This window comes from Oncorhynchus mykiss, chromosome 9 (assembly GCF_013265735.2).
Source record: "Oncorhynchus mykiss isolate Arlee chromosome 9, USDA_OmykA_1.1, whole genome shotgun sequence".
In the NCBI taxonomy this organism is placed as follows: domain Eukaryota; kingdom Metazoa; phylum Chordata; class Actinopteri; order Salmoniformes; family Salmonidae; genus Oncorhynchus; species Oncorhynchus mykiss.
Genome location: NC_048573.1, coordinates 48,262,794 through 48,277,354, shown reverse-complemented (window position 1 = coordinate 48,277,354; position 14,561 = coordinate 48,262,794). Strand labels below are relative to the sequence as shown.

The 14,561-nt window shown below is 42.3% G+C and overlaps 1 protein-coding gene across 1 annotated transcript; it reads left to right on the top strand.

The window, feature by feature from the left end:
• The first annotated feature begins 720 nt into the window (after window positions 1–720).
• LOC110532251 (syntenin-1) lies at window positions 721–13,674 on the top strand. Its single transcript, XM_021615979.2, has 9 exons — window positions 721–906; window positions 5,411–5,462; window positions 5,976–6,069; window positions 7,689–7,789; window positions 9,562–9,726; window positions 11,089–11,264; window positions 12,386–12,557; window positions 12,653–12,744; window positions 12,862–13,674. The coding sequence occupies exons 2-9, from the start codon at window positions 5,412–5,414 to the stop codon at window positions 12,914–12,916; spliced, it is 906 nt and encodes a 301-aa protein (XP_021471654.2). The 5' UTR covers window positions 721–906; window position 5,411; the 3' UTR covers window positions 12,917–13,674.
• Window positions 13,675–14,561: the final 887 nt, after the last annotated feature.

Genomic DNA, 14,561 nt, shown 5'->3' with positions numbered 1-14,561 from the left:
ACAGCCATAGAGGGTGGCATCATTTTCCCACTGTGCATTACTCAGTTGTCATACTACTTGAGTAAAATTAAAAATGCCTTAATATAAAATTACTAAAGTGAAAGTCATCCAGTAAAATACTACTTGAGTAAAAGTAGGCTATCTGGTTTTAAATGTACTCAAGTACAGTGGTGGAAAAAGTACTCAATTGGCATACTTGAGTAAAAGTCAATGCTATACATGAAATTCCTTAAATTAAGAAAACCAGACGGCACAATGTTCTAGTTTTTATTTTATTTTATGGACAGCCATATTGCTGTCCTGCCTAAGCGTTCAGAATGTAACATGTACTTTTGGGTGTCAGGGAAAAGGCATGGGTGTAAAAAAGTATATATATTCTTTAGTAATATAGTGGAGTAAAAGTTAATGTTGTCAAAAATCTAAATAGTAAAGTAAAGTACAGATACTACCACTTACTACTTAAGTAGTACTTAAATGTATTTTTTGCTTAGCTAGTTACTTTACACCACTGATTTCTAGCCTATGCTCATATTTTTCACCCATTTATAGTTCCTGCACATATTCTGTCTATAACCTCCCCAGATTTCTCAATTTCAACATGCTGTACTTGCAAAGATATTCATCATACATTCATTATGTAGCTAACTATTGCGTCGAGTAAGTAATAATCTTGTGACAAAATCAACAGCAGCTGCTAGGCGGTCATTGGTTTACGTCACAAGTGATTGACTTGCGTTTGTCGACCAGGAAATGAGCGGTGAGGTGACTCAGAATATCACTCTATCGCTCAGGAATATCACTTCTCAGCAGCAGTGGTGTCGTCCAAAGTACGCAGCAGAAAAGGAGAAGTGTATTGGAACTATATTCGGAGATTTTTCTAATATATTGACAACCAAAACGTTTAAGGTGAGTTTACATATTTCTAACCACATCTTCCGTTAGCTAGCGTATCTAATTTAGCTAGCTAATGTAATTGCAATCGAATTTAAATCATGAATAAGGGATAATATAGCGAGCTACCTATCTAACTTTACCTGTTATCGAAGCAAGGTTGTGATTGGTATAGCCAAGTTAGTTTACCAGCGACGTGTTAGCCAAGATTAGATGAACAAAGAATGTTGTCTTGATACGTTGATTTAGTTAGCTAACTGTCAAACCTAGCTAGTTACTACTAGTTACTGTTTAGCCACAACTTTGTTTTTTTTTAGCTGATTAAGTCCTATAGTTTAGCTAGCATATAACAGTTAACTAACTAACCACGTTTGCTATCTAGCCAGCTAATATATGTGCCGTCTATATGGTGTCAAATTGTTAGTCATATTAAGTAATGCTATTAAAGTTAGCCTAGCCAGTGAAGTAGCTAACTAGCTAGCTAACAAACTAGATAACTAGCTAGTTAGCTAACGATAACTGGATGTTTACAACTGTTCAACTCAATGTTTCAATCCCCTACTCGTGATATTATCTGATTTATTGACACATTCTGGAGAATGTAAAATGTCACATTAGAGATGTGTGTAGAGCTGTAACCTAGCTCCAGAGCCATATTAACGTTAAGAGAGTTGGGACAACTTTTAGAATGTTGAATATTGTAATTATTCTAGACATTTGGTTCCATAGCATTGTTTAAATATCCCCCATGTAATGTTAATGGGGAGCTAACATGGCTGCCATAAAATGTTGAAATGTATCATCCAGAAACCGCATTGGCTCAACTCTAAATACATATCCATATATTACAGGGATCTAACTAGAGCTAGCTGTAACCAGGTTTAGGAAAATGTGGTTAATAATAGGTTCAAGTTTGGCACAATGTCTACCTTCTGTTTTTAGAATAATATCATTCACCCTCTAGACACTGAAACAGGTTTATTGATATGTTTATGCTATGGTGCAGTAGGGCTTTGAAGGAGAAGATTTGGTATATACTGGTTGAAAAAGAGGGTGAGTGCTGCCATAGTGGTGCACTGGACATAACAGTTCAAACATAAGTTATAACAGACCTTGTGATCATTGTCATAGTTTTCCTCCTCCCCCACCATCCCTGCTCTCTCTAGCCATGATTACCACAGCTCCCTTTCTCAACCATGTCAATAGACCAGAATACGTTGCCAAGGGGATACCATTCCTCATGTATCTTGCCAATTCGTTCAGGCTCAAGGAAGTGCTGAAATTTACCCCTCTGATTGTTGCTGCTGCTGGACATATCGGGGTAGTGGCTAGACCAAAAGCCAGTTTACAAAAATGGATGTTGGTATTTCCTGCAGAGCGACGGAAGTTGCATCACTCAGGATATTTTTTTGTCAGAAACACATTGTTCTTCTGTCCCTATTTGAGTCTCAAAGTTAGTCTATTCTTGTTAAGGAATTCCACCCACATCAGTCCTAAAAAAAAACCTTGTAGATCCTAGTTGAGGAGGATAAATGTTATTTTCCAAGCTTACCTGGGAATAACCCAGGCCATGTTTCTGAATGGGTGAAGGAGATAAAAGGAACAGTTGAGATGAAAACCTGGAAAGTGCCTTGGTGCTCAATGACATAATGGAGTGTTTGTCTCCCTCGTCTGTGAATGGGATGCGTAGTGTAGTCTGGGCCTGAGCAGGAAGTTTCTCAGTAATGTAATTGTGGTCGGCATGTTTAGATTGGCTCTGGGATTGTGCTGAATGTTCACATTGTTGTGCTTATTTTTATCCGTATTACTGTGTAGTAGTGTCAACTAGTTAGTAGGGTTATGTCTTTTCACAATTGTGTTCTTTTTGTATAATGGTCTTTTAGTGGAACAAGGATTTGGTTGTATTCATTTGGCAGTGTTATGCATGTAGGAGTAAGTGTAATTTGCATCAATGTTGTGGGATATGGTTTATACATGTGTAGGAGTGTTTTTTTTCCTTCTAAGTAAGCTGTGTGTTGCATCGTTTTTTTTCTTCATTTAGTCGTGTGTGATCTGTGGTCATGGTAAGTGTATCATTGCCTACCTCTAAGTTCCCATTTCCTGTTCCTAGCATACAGCAGATCTTGTGATCTTTTCACAAAATATGGTGTCACTGTCAGTAATAGAGAAGTGACAAAGGAACAGCACTTTTTGGACTTTTCCTTTCTCAACCATATTCTCATGAATAAGTTGTTCAATGTACGCATACACCAACACCATCAGAAAAGCACAATAGTAAATCAATCAATTAAATTGATTTATAAAGCCCTTTTTACATCAGGTGGTGTCACAAAGTGTTGTACAGAAACCCAGACTAAAACCTCAAACAGCAAGCAATGCAGGTGTAGAAGGCACAGTGGCTAGGAAAAACTCCCAAGAAAGGCTGGAACCTAGGAAGAAACCTAGAGCGGAACCAGGCTATGAGGGGTGGCCAGTCCTCTTCTGGCTGTGCCGGGTGGAGATTATAACAGAACATGGCCAAGATGTTCAAATGTTCTTAGATGACCAGCAGGGTCAAATAATAATCAGTGGTTGTAGAGGGTGCAACAGGTCAGCACCTCAGGAGTAAATGTCAGTTGGCTTTTCATAGCTGATCATTTAAAGTTTCTCTACCGCTCCTCTTGTCTATAGAGAATTGAAAACAGCCGGTCTGGGAAAAGGTAGCACGTCCAGTGAACAGGTCAGGGTTCCATAGCCGCAGACGGAACCGTTGAAACTGGAGCTGCAGCGCGACCAGGTGGACTTGGGACAGCAAGGAGTCATCAGGCCAGGTAGTCCTGAGGCATGGTCCTAGGGCTCAGGTCCTCAGAGAGAGCGAGAGAATACTTTAATTCACACAGGACACCGGATAAGACAGGAGAAATCCTCCAGATATGACAGACTGACCCTAGCCCCCCGACACAAACTATTGCAGCATAAATACTGGAGGCTGAGACAGGATGGGTCGGGAGACACTGGTTCAAATCCAGGCTGTATCACATCAGGCCATGATTGGGAGTCCCATAGGGCGTCGCACAGTTGGCCCAGCGTTAAGCCTTTGTCCTTAAAGGCAAGGTGTGTGTGTGTGTTGCGTTGCGTGATGATTAGTCATTCATAAGTGACAGGGCTCGCACTCTTGGGCATGGTATCTGCTTTAAACTCAGGGTTTGTTGAGTTTCTGCTATGCCCTGTGCTACAGCTGATCTCTATTTACTCTGTATACTGAAAGTGTGTACTCAGTCATGATGTCATTCCCTCTTTCTCTGAGTTTCATGTCCCACCTTTTCCTTTCTTTCTAATGAGTGTAATATAAGTGAGCTCTTAGTTGCTCATTACCTCTGGCTGTACCACTTCTAGTAAAAGGGAATTTGCACTGTCATCCTGTTTCCCTCGCTATTCAATTAGGCCTAGATCCATTAGTTTATCTCTGTCTTCCTCAGCCATGTGATGGTGGTTTTCCATGATCATTTCTGTGTTATTTGTTTTCCAGCTTTGAGAGCGCAAGTACTTTGTCTTTATTCACTCTCAGTATGTTGTATCCCAGACCACACATCAGGCCTTTCACATACCAAGCAGATACCACAACAAGCTTCCTCATATTTTTCAGTGTTTGCTAATAGGTTTCAGTTTACCTTTCTTGGTTTTAGTACAGTTGCTATCAACTTTTTTTTATGCCCGTCAATGTTTTTTTTTCTTGATTGTAGACGACCAGAGATCAAACGCGGCTCATTGAGATATTTTGGCAGTGTGCTCGTTCAGTGGGGACAAGGCAGATAGCAGGCTGAGGCTTGCATAACATGTTTTCTAACCAAGGAAGTGCCTGAGGGATGGCTGTGTGTGAACGATGACACATTCTGCCTGCTGTGTATGTTTTGACTGTTTTAGCCTTAGCTTATAGGCTACTGTCAAGCTGGGCTAGTTCTAGAACTAACCATTTAGAAACTATGTGGATAATAAGGCTTTCTCTGACTTGTTTGTTTGGTCTTGTAGGCTGTGAGGTTTCTGACCACCCATCTACTCCTTAGCCTACATCACATCTTTCTGTTGCCATTAGCTACCTTTCTCTCTATTTTTCATCTCACAATAATGAAAGGATGTGCAATGATAAATGGGTGCTGGATGGGCAGAAACAGATCATGGTGGATTAGTGGTGAAACACTTAATTGAAAAACAGGAATCTCATTAAGAACTTTATGGTTCTGGAGTCCCAATGCCATTCCATGTCTGTCACACGGTCAGAGCTGTGTATGGTCACGGTCTATCGACAGACAGACCAACTGCTGTGCCCTCCCAACAATTCTGTCTGTGTGGTCGAGACTCCATCGGGCTGTTATCTCAAATAGGCTTTCCCCCTCTGGACCTGTCCTCACCCTAAATTTCATCTATTGATTCTCATCAAAGTGTTAGCAGTTGATGGGTGAGCTCCCATTTGTATTGATGCAGTTTTTACTCCTCACATGCCAACACTTAAACAGTTTATTTTGTTTTTTTCCCCACACAGAATGTCGCTGTATCCATCTCTCGAGGATCTTAAGGTGGACAAGGTCATGAAGGTAAGGCAAACCAAGTATCAGACAGAATATTCAACCATTTTGAAGTAGCCTACTCTGAGCTCCTCTCGGCTGATCAAGTTCTCTTCCTGATAACAATGAAGCTAGCGGGAGACTAAAACCAAAATAAACATTTTAATTAAATCGGCCTTGCTCTTTGTTAAAAAGAGAGGAAGACAAATTGGAGCAGTACTCTGAAGTTTACGCCAAGGTGTTCTAGGGTCCATTACACTCACTAGTGACGTTTTGTCTTCCAAATAAATGTTCTAATGGATCAGTCCAGCTGCATATTATTGTAAGGTGGGACAACGTTATTACCTTTCCTGTTTTTTCACTTCCAAGAAGAATGAAGTGGCTGTTCTTACAAAGATTTGTACTGATTTGCATTTGCTAGCTTAATGGTATTGTTTGTGTGTGTGGATGGATAGCCGGGGGAGAAGTCCTCTTATACTGTAAGAGTTGTATTGAGTTTCAGTATGACAACTTAATACACTGCTCTACTGTCTTTCTCCCTAGGCCCAAGCCCAATTTGCCCATACCACTGCTACCCCAGCCATCGCTGAGGGGACCTACCAGCCACAGGCTGCTGGCCTGGGGATGCCATCAACAAGTAGGTCCCTGGCTCTGTGAGGCCTGTATCACACGTTAAAGATCACATACCTTATTTTATAGATTCCCTGTTTGTTGCCTTCCTGCAGACCAGGACCCATATTCACAAAGCATCTCAGAGTAGGAGTGCTTATTTAGCATCTGTTTTGTCTTTTAAATCATAATAAGAGCGGGACCTGATCCTAGATCAGCACTCTGAGATGCTTTGTGAACACGGGCCCTGATCTCTCACTTTCTCCCTACTCTTTTGTCACTTGGTTTCCCTCTCCATCTTTGTCTCTGTTGGTGGTCTTCCCTGAATCAGTCTATTCTTAGAGCAGGCAGGCATTTGCCCTCTATCGTGTTTTGTGGTATTGAGGGGAAATAGATAAATGCATAGAGAGAGGATGGGAGTGAGATGGGGTCTTGGGCCTACCAGGGGAGTGAATGTAATTTCCCTCAGCCCCTACTCCGTGGCTCTCACTCCTCTCAGCCTCAGGGTCTTTGAGTGAGGGTGAAATGGGCAGGGAGACTGCAGTGAGTAGTCCCTCAATGCACGAGTCCGAATGGGGGAGGATGATGCTGGAGTACAAGAGAAAAGGAAAGTAGAAGATGGACAGGGGGCCCAGGGGGAGGAAAATGTGTTTTTTCTGCTCTTTTTCACTTGTTCTCCTCTTTCACTCTTGCTCTCTCTTGCCGGTTCTCTCTCAGGATGGGATGTCCTCTGGGCTTTTGTTTTCTTCCAGTGGAGCTAGTTTAGGGTTGCCATGGAGAAGGCTGGCCGAGCAGCAGGGCTGAGGAGGGGGGAGGGGTGTTTTTTTCTCAGGCCTGAAGGGGACAGACTGGAAAGGAGGTGAAGGAAATGGCCCTGGCATCATCACTGGACTACAGCCCAAACACAGCTCCCACTCCTGCCCCCCCTCGTCCCCCTCCCTCTTCATAGGAAGAGGTTGTAATGATGCGTGTAGGCGGTGGTTGGGTGAATCGCTGTCTGCAAATCCTTCTCACACACAGCATCTGTGGTCTGTGTGGGTGGTGGTCTCTGTGTTCCTTTGCTTGAACCAAAAATAGTGCCCTATAGCCAGTATGACTTCTATGCTTGTCTACTGTTTGACTGTCTCCGTCTTATCATATCAGTCTAAACAGGATGCACCTGAGCTCAAATTCAAGGTTCATAGCAAACGGTCTGAATACAAATGTATTTTTGTGTTTTATTTTAAATACATTTGCTACAGCACAGCAGCCAGGTTATTAGTAGCATTCCTCCAGAGCAGCTCAAGACTAACCCTGCTTTAGTGGTCAGTGTGACTGAATACAACCCATCACAATGTAGGAGTGTTCAATGCCTCTTATTGCTCATTATGTAAATATTGTAACACATACCGACTGAAGAGACATACAGAAAATGTTCTTTGTCAGTATTGTGTTCTGATTGGTTGACTTCTGAATATCGCATGTTTTATTTTAAGAGGGTAGTCGATGCAAAATGTATATTGAGTCAAATTCCCCTGACCTTGAATTGTCTGAAGGCCCATAGGGACAAAATCCACATTAATCCATTGATTATTTTTTGCCACAGCCAGGAGTCATAATTAGCATCGTCCAAATGCATTATTGTATTCATGTGGTGTTCTCTTCTAGCCCTGTACCCTAACCTGGAGGATCTGGGAGAGTACATGGGCCTGAGCCTCAACAGTGATGAGGTGCAGAGGAACATGGCCCTGGTGCCCATGGCAGACAATGTAAGTATTGTGGGTAGTTTTAATCCACCAAGCACTACGAGAAAGAGAGCCCACCTCTTGTTGATGTATGTCAGATGACGCGTTTGTGTGAAGGATGTCAGTGGTGATCTCGGTCAGAAGTGTTTTCTCCTCATTGGCTGAGTGAGGGATAAGAGGAGTTGTCTGTGGATGCCTGAATATTATAGAAGCAATAGATATAGACCTTACATCTGATGCTTAGATGTCAGACAGAGGACCCCAGTTCCATCAGGCCAGCTCACACAACACATCCTGTTCGTCTCTAGTGAAGACAGCACGGCCCTGACTGAAGCTTCCTCCGCCTCACAGAATAGGTTGCATTCAAAATGGTATTCGGAAGTGCAGCTAGTAAATTCAGAGGATGTAGTTAGTAAATGCAAACCACAAGGCTTCAACAAGAGATGTATGGTACTAACCCCCCCCCGGTACATATTTTGTCAAGAGTTGTACAAGAATGAGACGTGTAGCCTAGTTTTTTGAGGGGGAGGCAGGAGGGACATTGGTTTTGAAGGCGCTATGAGACTGAGTCATAGAATACTCTTTAGAAACCAGAGTGCTGTGTAGCACTGTGTTCCAAGAGCTCCACTGACTCACTCTGCAGCAGCCTGGAGTATGAGTGGGTGAGGCGTCTGCTCCCCCTCAGTGTGTAGGCCAGTGTGTGTGGGTGAGCTCTCATAATGCCCAGTATTATGTCCACTCACATTTAGTTCTCTTATTCACTTTAGAACACCAAAAAGAAGATTCAAGAAAATGCCAAATAAACAATGCAGATTTAGTCTTCTAACATGAGTGAGGGAACAAGAAGTAATGTCAAAAGCAGGTCTTATCATCTTTATTAAGTTCTAGGTGGTTTAATCCTCCTGGTTTAGCAAGTGGAAGTTTTCCAGGTGATGCTGGGAATTGAATCTACACTGAACAAAAATATCAAGGCAACGTGTAAAGTGTTTGTCCCATGTTTCATGAGCTGAATAAAAGAGCCCCAAAATGTTCCATATGTACACCAAGCTTATTTTTCTCAAATGTTGGTAATTAGCATTTCTCCTTTGCCAAGATAATCCATCCACCACAGGTGTGGCATATCAACAAGCAGATTAAAATGCATGATCATTACACAGGTGCACCTTGTGCTGGGGACAATAAAAGACCACTAAAATGTACTTTTTTTCCCCACTCAACACAATGCTACAGATGTCTCAAGTTTTGAGGGCGAGTGCAATTGGCATGCTGACTGCAGGAATGTCCACCAGAGCTGTTGCCAGAGAATTTCATGTTAATTTATCTACCAACGTCGTTTTAGAGAATTTGGCACTATGTCCAACCGGCCTCAGACCACAACTGCAGACCACGTGTATGGCATTGCGTGGCCGAGCGGTTTGCTGATGTCAACGTTGTGAACAGAATTCCCCATGGTGGCGGTGACTGTTTTTCTGATCAACTCCCCTACCTTGTTTTTTTAAGCTATCTGTGATCAAGAGATGCATATCTGTATTCCCAGTCATGTAAAATCCATAGATTAGGGCCTAATTAATTGATTTCAATTGACAGATTTTGTTATATGAACTCTAATTTAGTAAAATCCTGTAAATTGTTGGGTTATGTTTTTTATATTTTTGTTCAGTATACCTCCTCCCATGGACATTCCATCTCCAACTGCTTATTAATGTAGCATTCAATTCCACCCCTGCCATCTCTCTTCCAATCTCTGAATTCTCTCTCAATTTTATCTTCCTGTCTCTTCCCCCCTCCCTCTACAGCAGGTGGCAGTGCCCTCAGGCATGGGCATCGGTGGCATGGTGAGTCCTGTGACTGGGTCAGACGTGGGGATCAGGAGGGCAGAGATCCGACCCGGCCTGCGTGAGATCATTCTCTGTAAGGACCAGGATAAGAAGGTCGGCCTGAGGCTGAGGGCCATCGACAATGTGAGTCATCATGATAGCCTTACCACCAGACTAAAGCTTGGGGTTATCTATCCTCAGGCCAGTCTATATCTGGGCCGCAGGCACTTGTTCTAAATCTGTCTAAGAAACTTAAATCCCCCCTAAAGCAATCGCTGAATATTTATTAAATAAGCAGTCTAGCCTATATAAATGTACAGTGCATTTGGAAAGTATTCAGACCCCTTGACTTTGTCCACATTTTGTTACGTTACAGCCTTATTCTAAAATGGATTAAATGGTTTTCTTCCCTCATCAATCTACACACACTACCCCATAATGACAAAGCAAAAAACAGGATTATTATTTTTTTGTTGAAAATATCACATTTACATAAGTATTCACACCCTTCACTCAGTACTTTGTTGGAGTAGCTTTGGTAGTGATTACAACCTCAAGTCTTCTTGGGTATGACGCTACAAGCTTGGCACACCTATATTTGGGGAGTTTCTCCCAAAGAGTTCAATCTTGGTTTCATCAGACCAGAAAATCTTGTTTGTCATGGTCTGAGAGTCCTTTAGGTGCCTTTTGGCCAACTCCAAGCGGGCTGTCATGTTCCTTTTACTGAGGAGTGGCTTTCGTCTGGCCACTCTACCATAAAGGCCTGATTGGTGGAGTGCTGCAGATGGTTGTCCTTCTGGAAGGTTCTCCCATCTCCACAGAGGAGCTCTGTCAGAGTGACCATCGGTTTCTTGGTCACCTCCCTGACCACGGCCCTTCTCACCCGATTGCTCAGGTTGACCGGGAGGCCAGCTCTAGGAAGAGTCTTGGTGGTTCCAAACTTCTTCCATTTAAGAATGATGAAGGCCACTGTGTTCTTGGGGACCTTCAATGCTGCAGAATTCTTTTGGTACCCTTCCTCAGATTTGTCTCGACACAATTCCGTCGACCTCATGGCTTGGTTTTGTCAACTGTGGGACCTTTATATAGACAGGTGTGGCTTTCCAAATCATGTCCAATCCAATTTAATTTACCACAGGTGGATTCCAAGTTGTAGAAACATCTCAAGAATGATCAATGGAAACAGGATGCACCTGAGCTCAAATTCGAGTTTCATAGCAAACGGTCTGAATACAAATGTATTTTTGTGTTTTATTTTAAATACATTTGCTAAAATGTCTAAACTGGTTTTCGCGTAGATTGAGGGAAATGTTTTATTTAATTAATTATAGATTAAGGCTGTAACGTAATAAAATGTGAATAAAGGGAAGGGGTCTGAATTCTTTACGAATGCACTGTATCTAATTTCCACTGCAGACCTAAGAGGAATCTGTTATTCCAGCAGGGGAGATTATGCAGTGTGTTGTTAACTTCAGTGGAACATGTTGTATTTCCTCTCCTCCTCAGGGAGTGTTTATCCAGTTGGTTCAAGCCAACTCCCCGGCCGCCCTGGGGGGTCTGCGCTTCGGGGACCAGGTCCTCCAGATCAACGGGCAGAACTGTGCTGGCTGGAGCCTGGACAAGGCCCACAAAGTCCTGAAGGCCGCGGCCGAGACCCGCATCGAGCTCATCGTCCGGGACAGGTAAGGAGATGAAGCAGCACGTGTTGCACTTAGATGTAGACTGAGGGAAAGTGTCAGTAACATGCATATCATTCTCTCCTGGCTCAAAGTTGAGGAGAGATTGACTGCATCACTATTGGTCTTTGTGCGAGGTGTTGATGTGTTGAAGGTACCGAACTGTCTGTTCAATCAGTTGGCACACAGTTTGGACACCCATCGGAACAGCACAAGACATGCAACCAGAGGTGTCTTCACAGTCCCCAGGTCTGTATTAACTACATGAAACTCTCTGCCACCCCAAATTAGCAATAAAACCAGTTTTAAAAGAACACCTTACTGTACAAAGGGGACTGTGAAGAGACTTATGTTGTATTATAATTTGCACTGTACTATGTATTAGACCCAGATGTATGTACTGATATGCAGGCTATGTGTGATGTTTTAAAGGTATGTATTTCAGTCCTTGACTAATGATGTTCTGCACAATGTCATGTGGTCCCCAGGAAGAGTAGCTGATGCTTTTGCAGCGGCTAATGGGAATCCTAATGAATACCAAATGAATGACGACCAATATTTTAATCAAATGTATTTTATAAAGCCCTTTTTACATCAGCAGTTGTCACACAGTGCTTCACAAATACCTGGTTTGAACACTGAAACAGCTGAAGCAGAAGCACAATGGCTGGGAACAACTCCCTAGAAAGCAGGAATCTAGGAAGACCTCCAGAGAGGAACCAGTGTAGTCCAGTTTGATCAGTTTCCTGGATTATGTCATGGGGTTTTGGTGTTTATCAGTATGTCTGGCCATTAGGGGGAATGCTAATAGATGAGGAGATGCTCTGTGCTTTGAAAATCTAACACACTGTAGCTCTGGCTCCTCCTGCTGGACATATCACCACACTTGATGTACATTTTTGCTGTTAGGCTAATTTGTATCATCTTTTGAGAAACTGCATTCTGATCAAAGGACATGGTAAAAAAAAAAAAAAAAAAGAATTGTCCTTGATAGACAAGCAGCTTTAGGCCACTACCAACCCTAACCCATTTGAGAGATTTTAGGAGAAAGTGGACTGCGCTACTACTAAGTGCCCGTCTTGAGCATTTGAGTACCTAATTTGTCTTTGTTTGTGGTCTGACTTCAGGCCGTTCCAGCGTACTGTCACCATGCACAAAGACAGCTCGGGTCACGTTGGGTTCATCTTCAAGTCGGGCAACATCACTTCGCTGGTCAAGGATGGTTCGGCCGCTCGCAATGGCCTTCTGACCGACCACTACATCTGTGAGATCAACGGCCAGAATGTTATCGGCCTCAAGGTGAGTTTTGACTTGTAACTGTTGACGGAGACTTCTCCATAACGAAGAATGTGTCAAAATTGTCTTATGTATGCTAATACTCTGTTTATGTGCAGGACGCTCAGATCAAGGACATCCTGACCACCTCCCCTACAGCTATGACCATCACCATCATGCCCAAGTTCATCTACGAACACATGATCAAGAGGTAACCGGTCAGGAGCTGAGTGTCTAAGGAATAGCATTACACCGTTTCCTCAGATCAGTAACGCTGGTAAAATACTTAGCCATTTAGATTAATAGAATGCATTTTTGTTTTTGTTAGAATGTCCAGCGGTCTCCTGCGATCAGCCATGGACCACTCTGTGCCAGAGGTGTGAGGACCAGAACGTGACCACGTTCTCCTGCAGGATGGTTCCCATTGGGCCCCTAAACGTCCAATGGGGTTCTTTCTCTTTCGAAAAACCCTATTGTATCACAATCACCTTCATCGTAACAATAGTTATTCAATGTAGTTCCTTTTATACTTCATCCCTCTGTCTATATTTACATTTCATCTTTTTATATGATAATTCTTGTAGTCAAGTATTACATTATGTATGTGGCATTGCATTGAGTACACATTTATTTTAAAGACATGAACATTACCACGAGTCCAGAGCTTCCTCAAATATAGCATGGAAATGGATCATTGGCTCGTGAACTTTCACCCTTTGTGTCAAAATGCTGTAAAAGCCAATGACCCCCATGGTTGTTGATCGTTCCCCTATGCAGCTGGGGTGTTACGCTGGGCGGATCCACTAAGTGCACTTTCCACTTCCTGTTAGAGGTAGTCTTTCCTCTAACCATTTCAGTGTTTTGTTATTGTTCAAGTGGAGTCAAAATAAACTAGGAAGTATGTCAACAAGTATGGAGAAGTTAACTCTGGGAATTGATTTGTTTGATGCACAAAGTAATCAACAAATAAAACATATCTAGGGTTCAATCATGTTTCTCTGAATGTTCCTTTGCTGTTCGTTTGGTTGCTTTCTTTTTGTAATCTTTGATAAATCATACAGCCATCATTCTGAATGCTAGAATCTAAACGTTTATATACAAAATAACTGTAAAACAAATAAATAATCATTCTGTTCATTCATTCTGCTGTCCACTCCCTTTACTCAGAGTATATGTCCTTTTTTTTTTTACCTAGGCAAGTCAGTTAAGAACAAATTCTTATTTACAATGACGGCCTAGGAACAGTGGGTTAACTGCCTGTTCAGGGGCAGAACAACAGATTTGTACCTTGTCAGCTCAGGGGTTTGAACTTGCAACCTTCCGGTTACTAGTCCAACACTAGGCTACCCTGCCGCCACATATCAACCTATTTACTCTAGTTTAGAACACCCATCTTCTGCCTTGTACAATTTTAGGTGATTTAATCCCTTTAAATTGGCCTTTGGACTACTAATAACCAGCCATAGTGCTTAGGTAATCTTGACAGTATGGCTCTAAAGTATGGATGGACTCGGGCCACATTCCTTCATATCGGGTTTCATACCTTCTCAACAGGTGACGTTATCCTTTAAAGGCTGCCAGAACACAATAGTGGGAATGCCCATGAGACTCGAACCTAAAAATCATTTTACAACAACTTGGTTAAATTCCTTTTCCACAGCGATTTTAAATTACCTCCATTTAGTGAAAACATTTGAAAGTACTTTGTGGATAACTGAACAGAAACACAAGTGTCAGTTTTACATCATGCGGTTTAATATGGGGCCTTTTGGTTTTGCTTTATACAGTATGGTGGGAGTGAAAATGCATCTGTACTCATGAACTGTGTCTGCACTGTACACACTATTGCCATTAAGATAATTGATCTATAGCTATTAATGATGGCTACTTGATCCCCATACAAGGCATTTAGGAGGGAAAATGTCCGTCAGGTAAAGATATGTCTCATAACCATCTTTGATACAGATCCCTTTACATCCAACAAATAATCTGACAATTAGACACATGATACCGCACATTCAATACAAT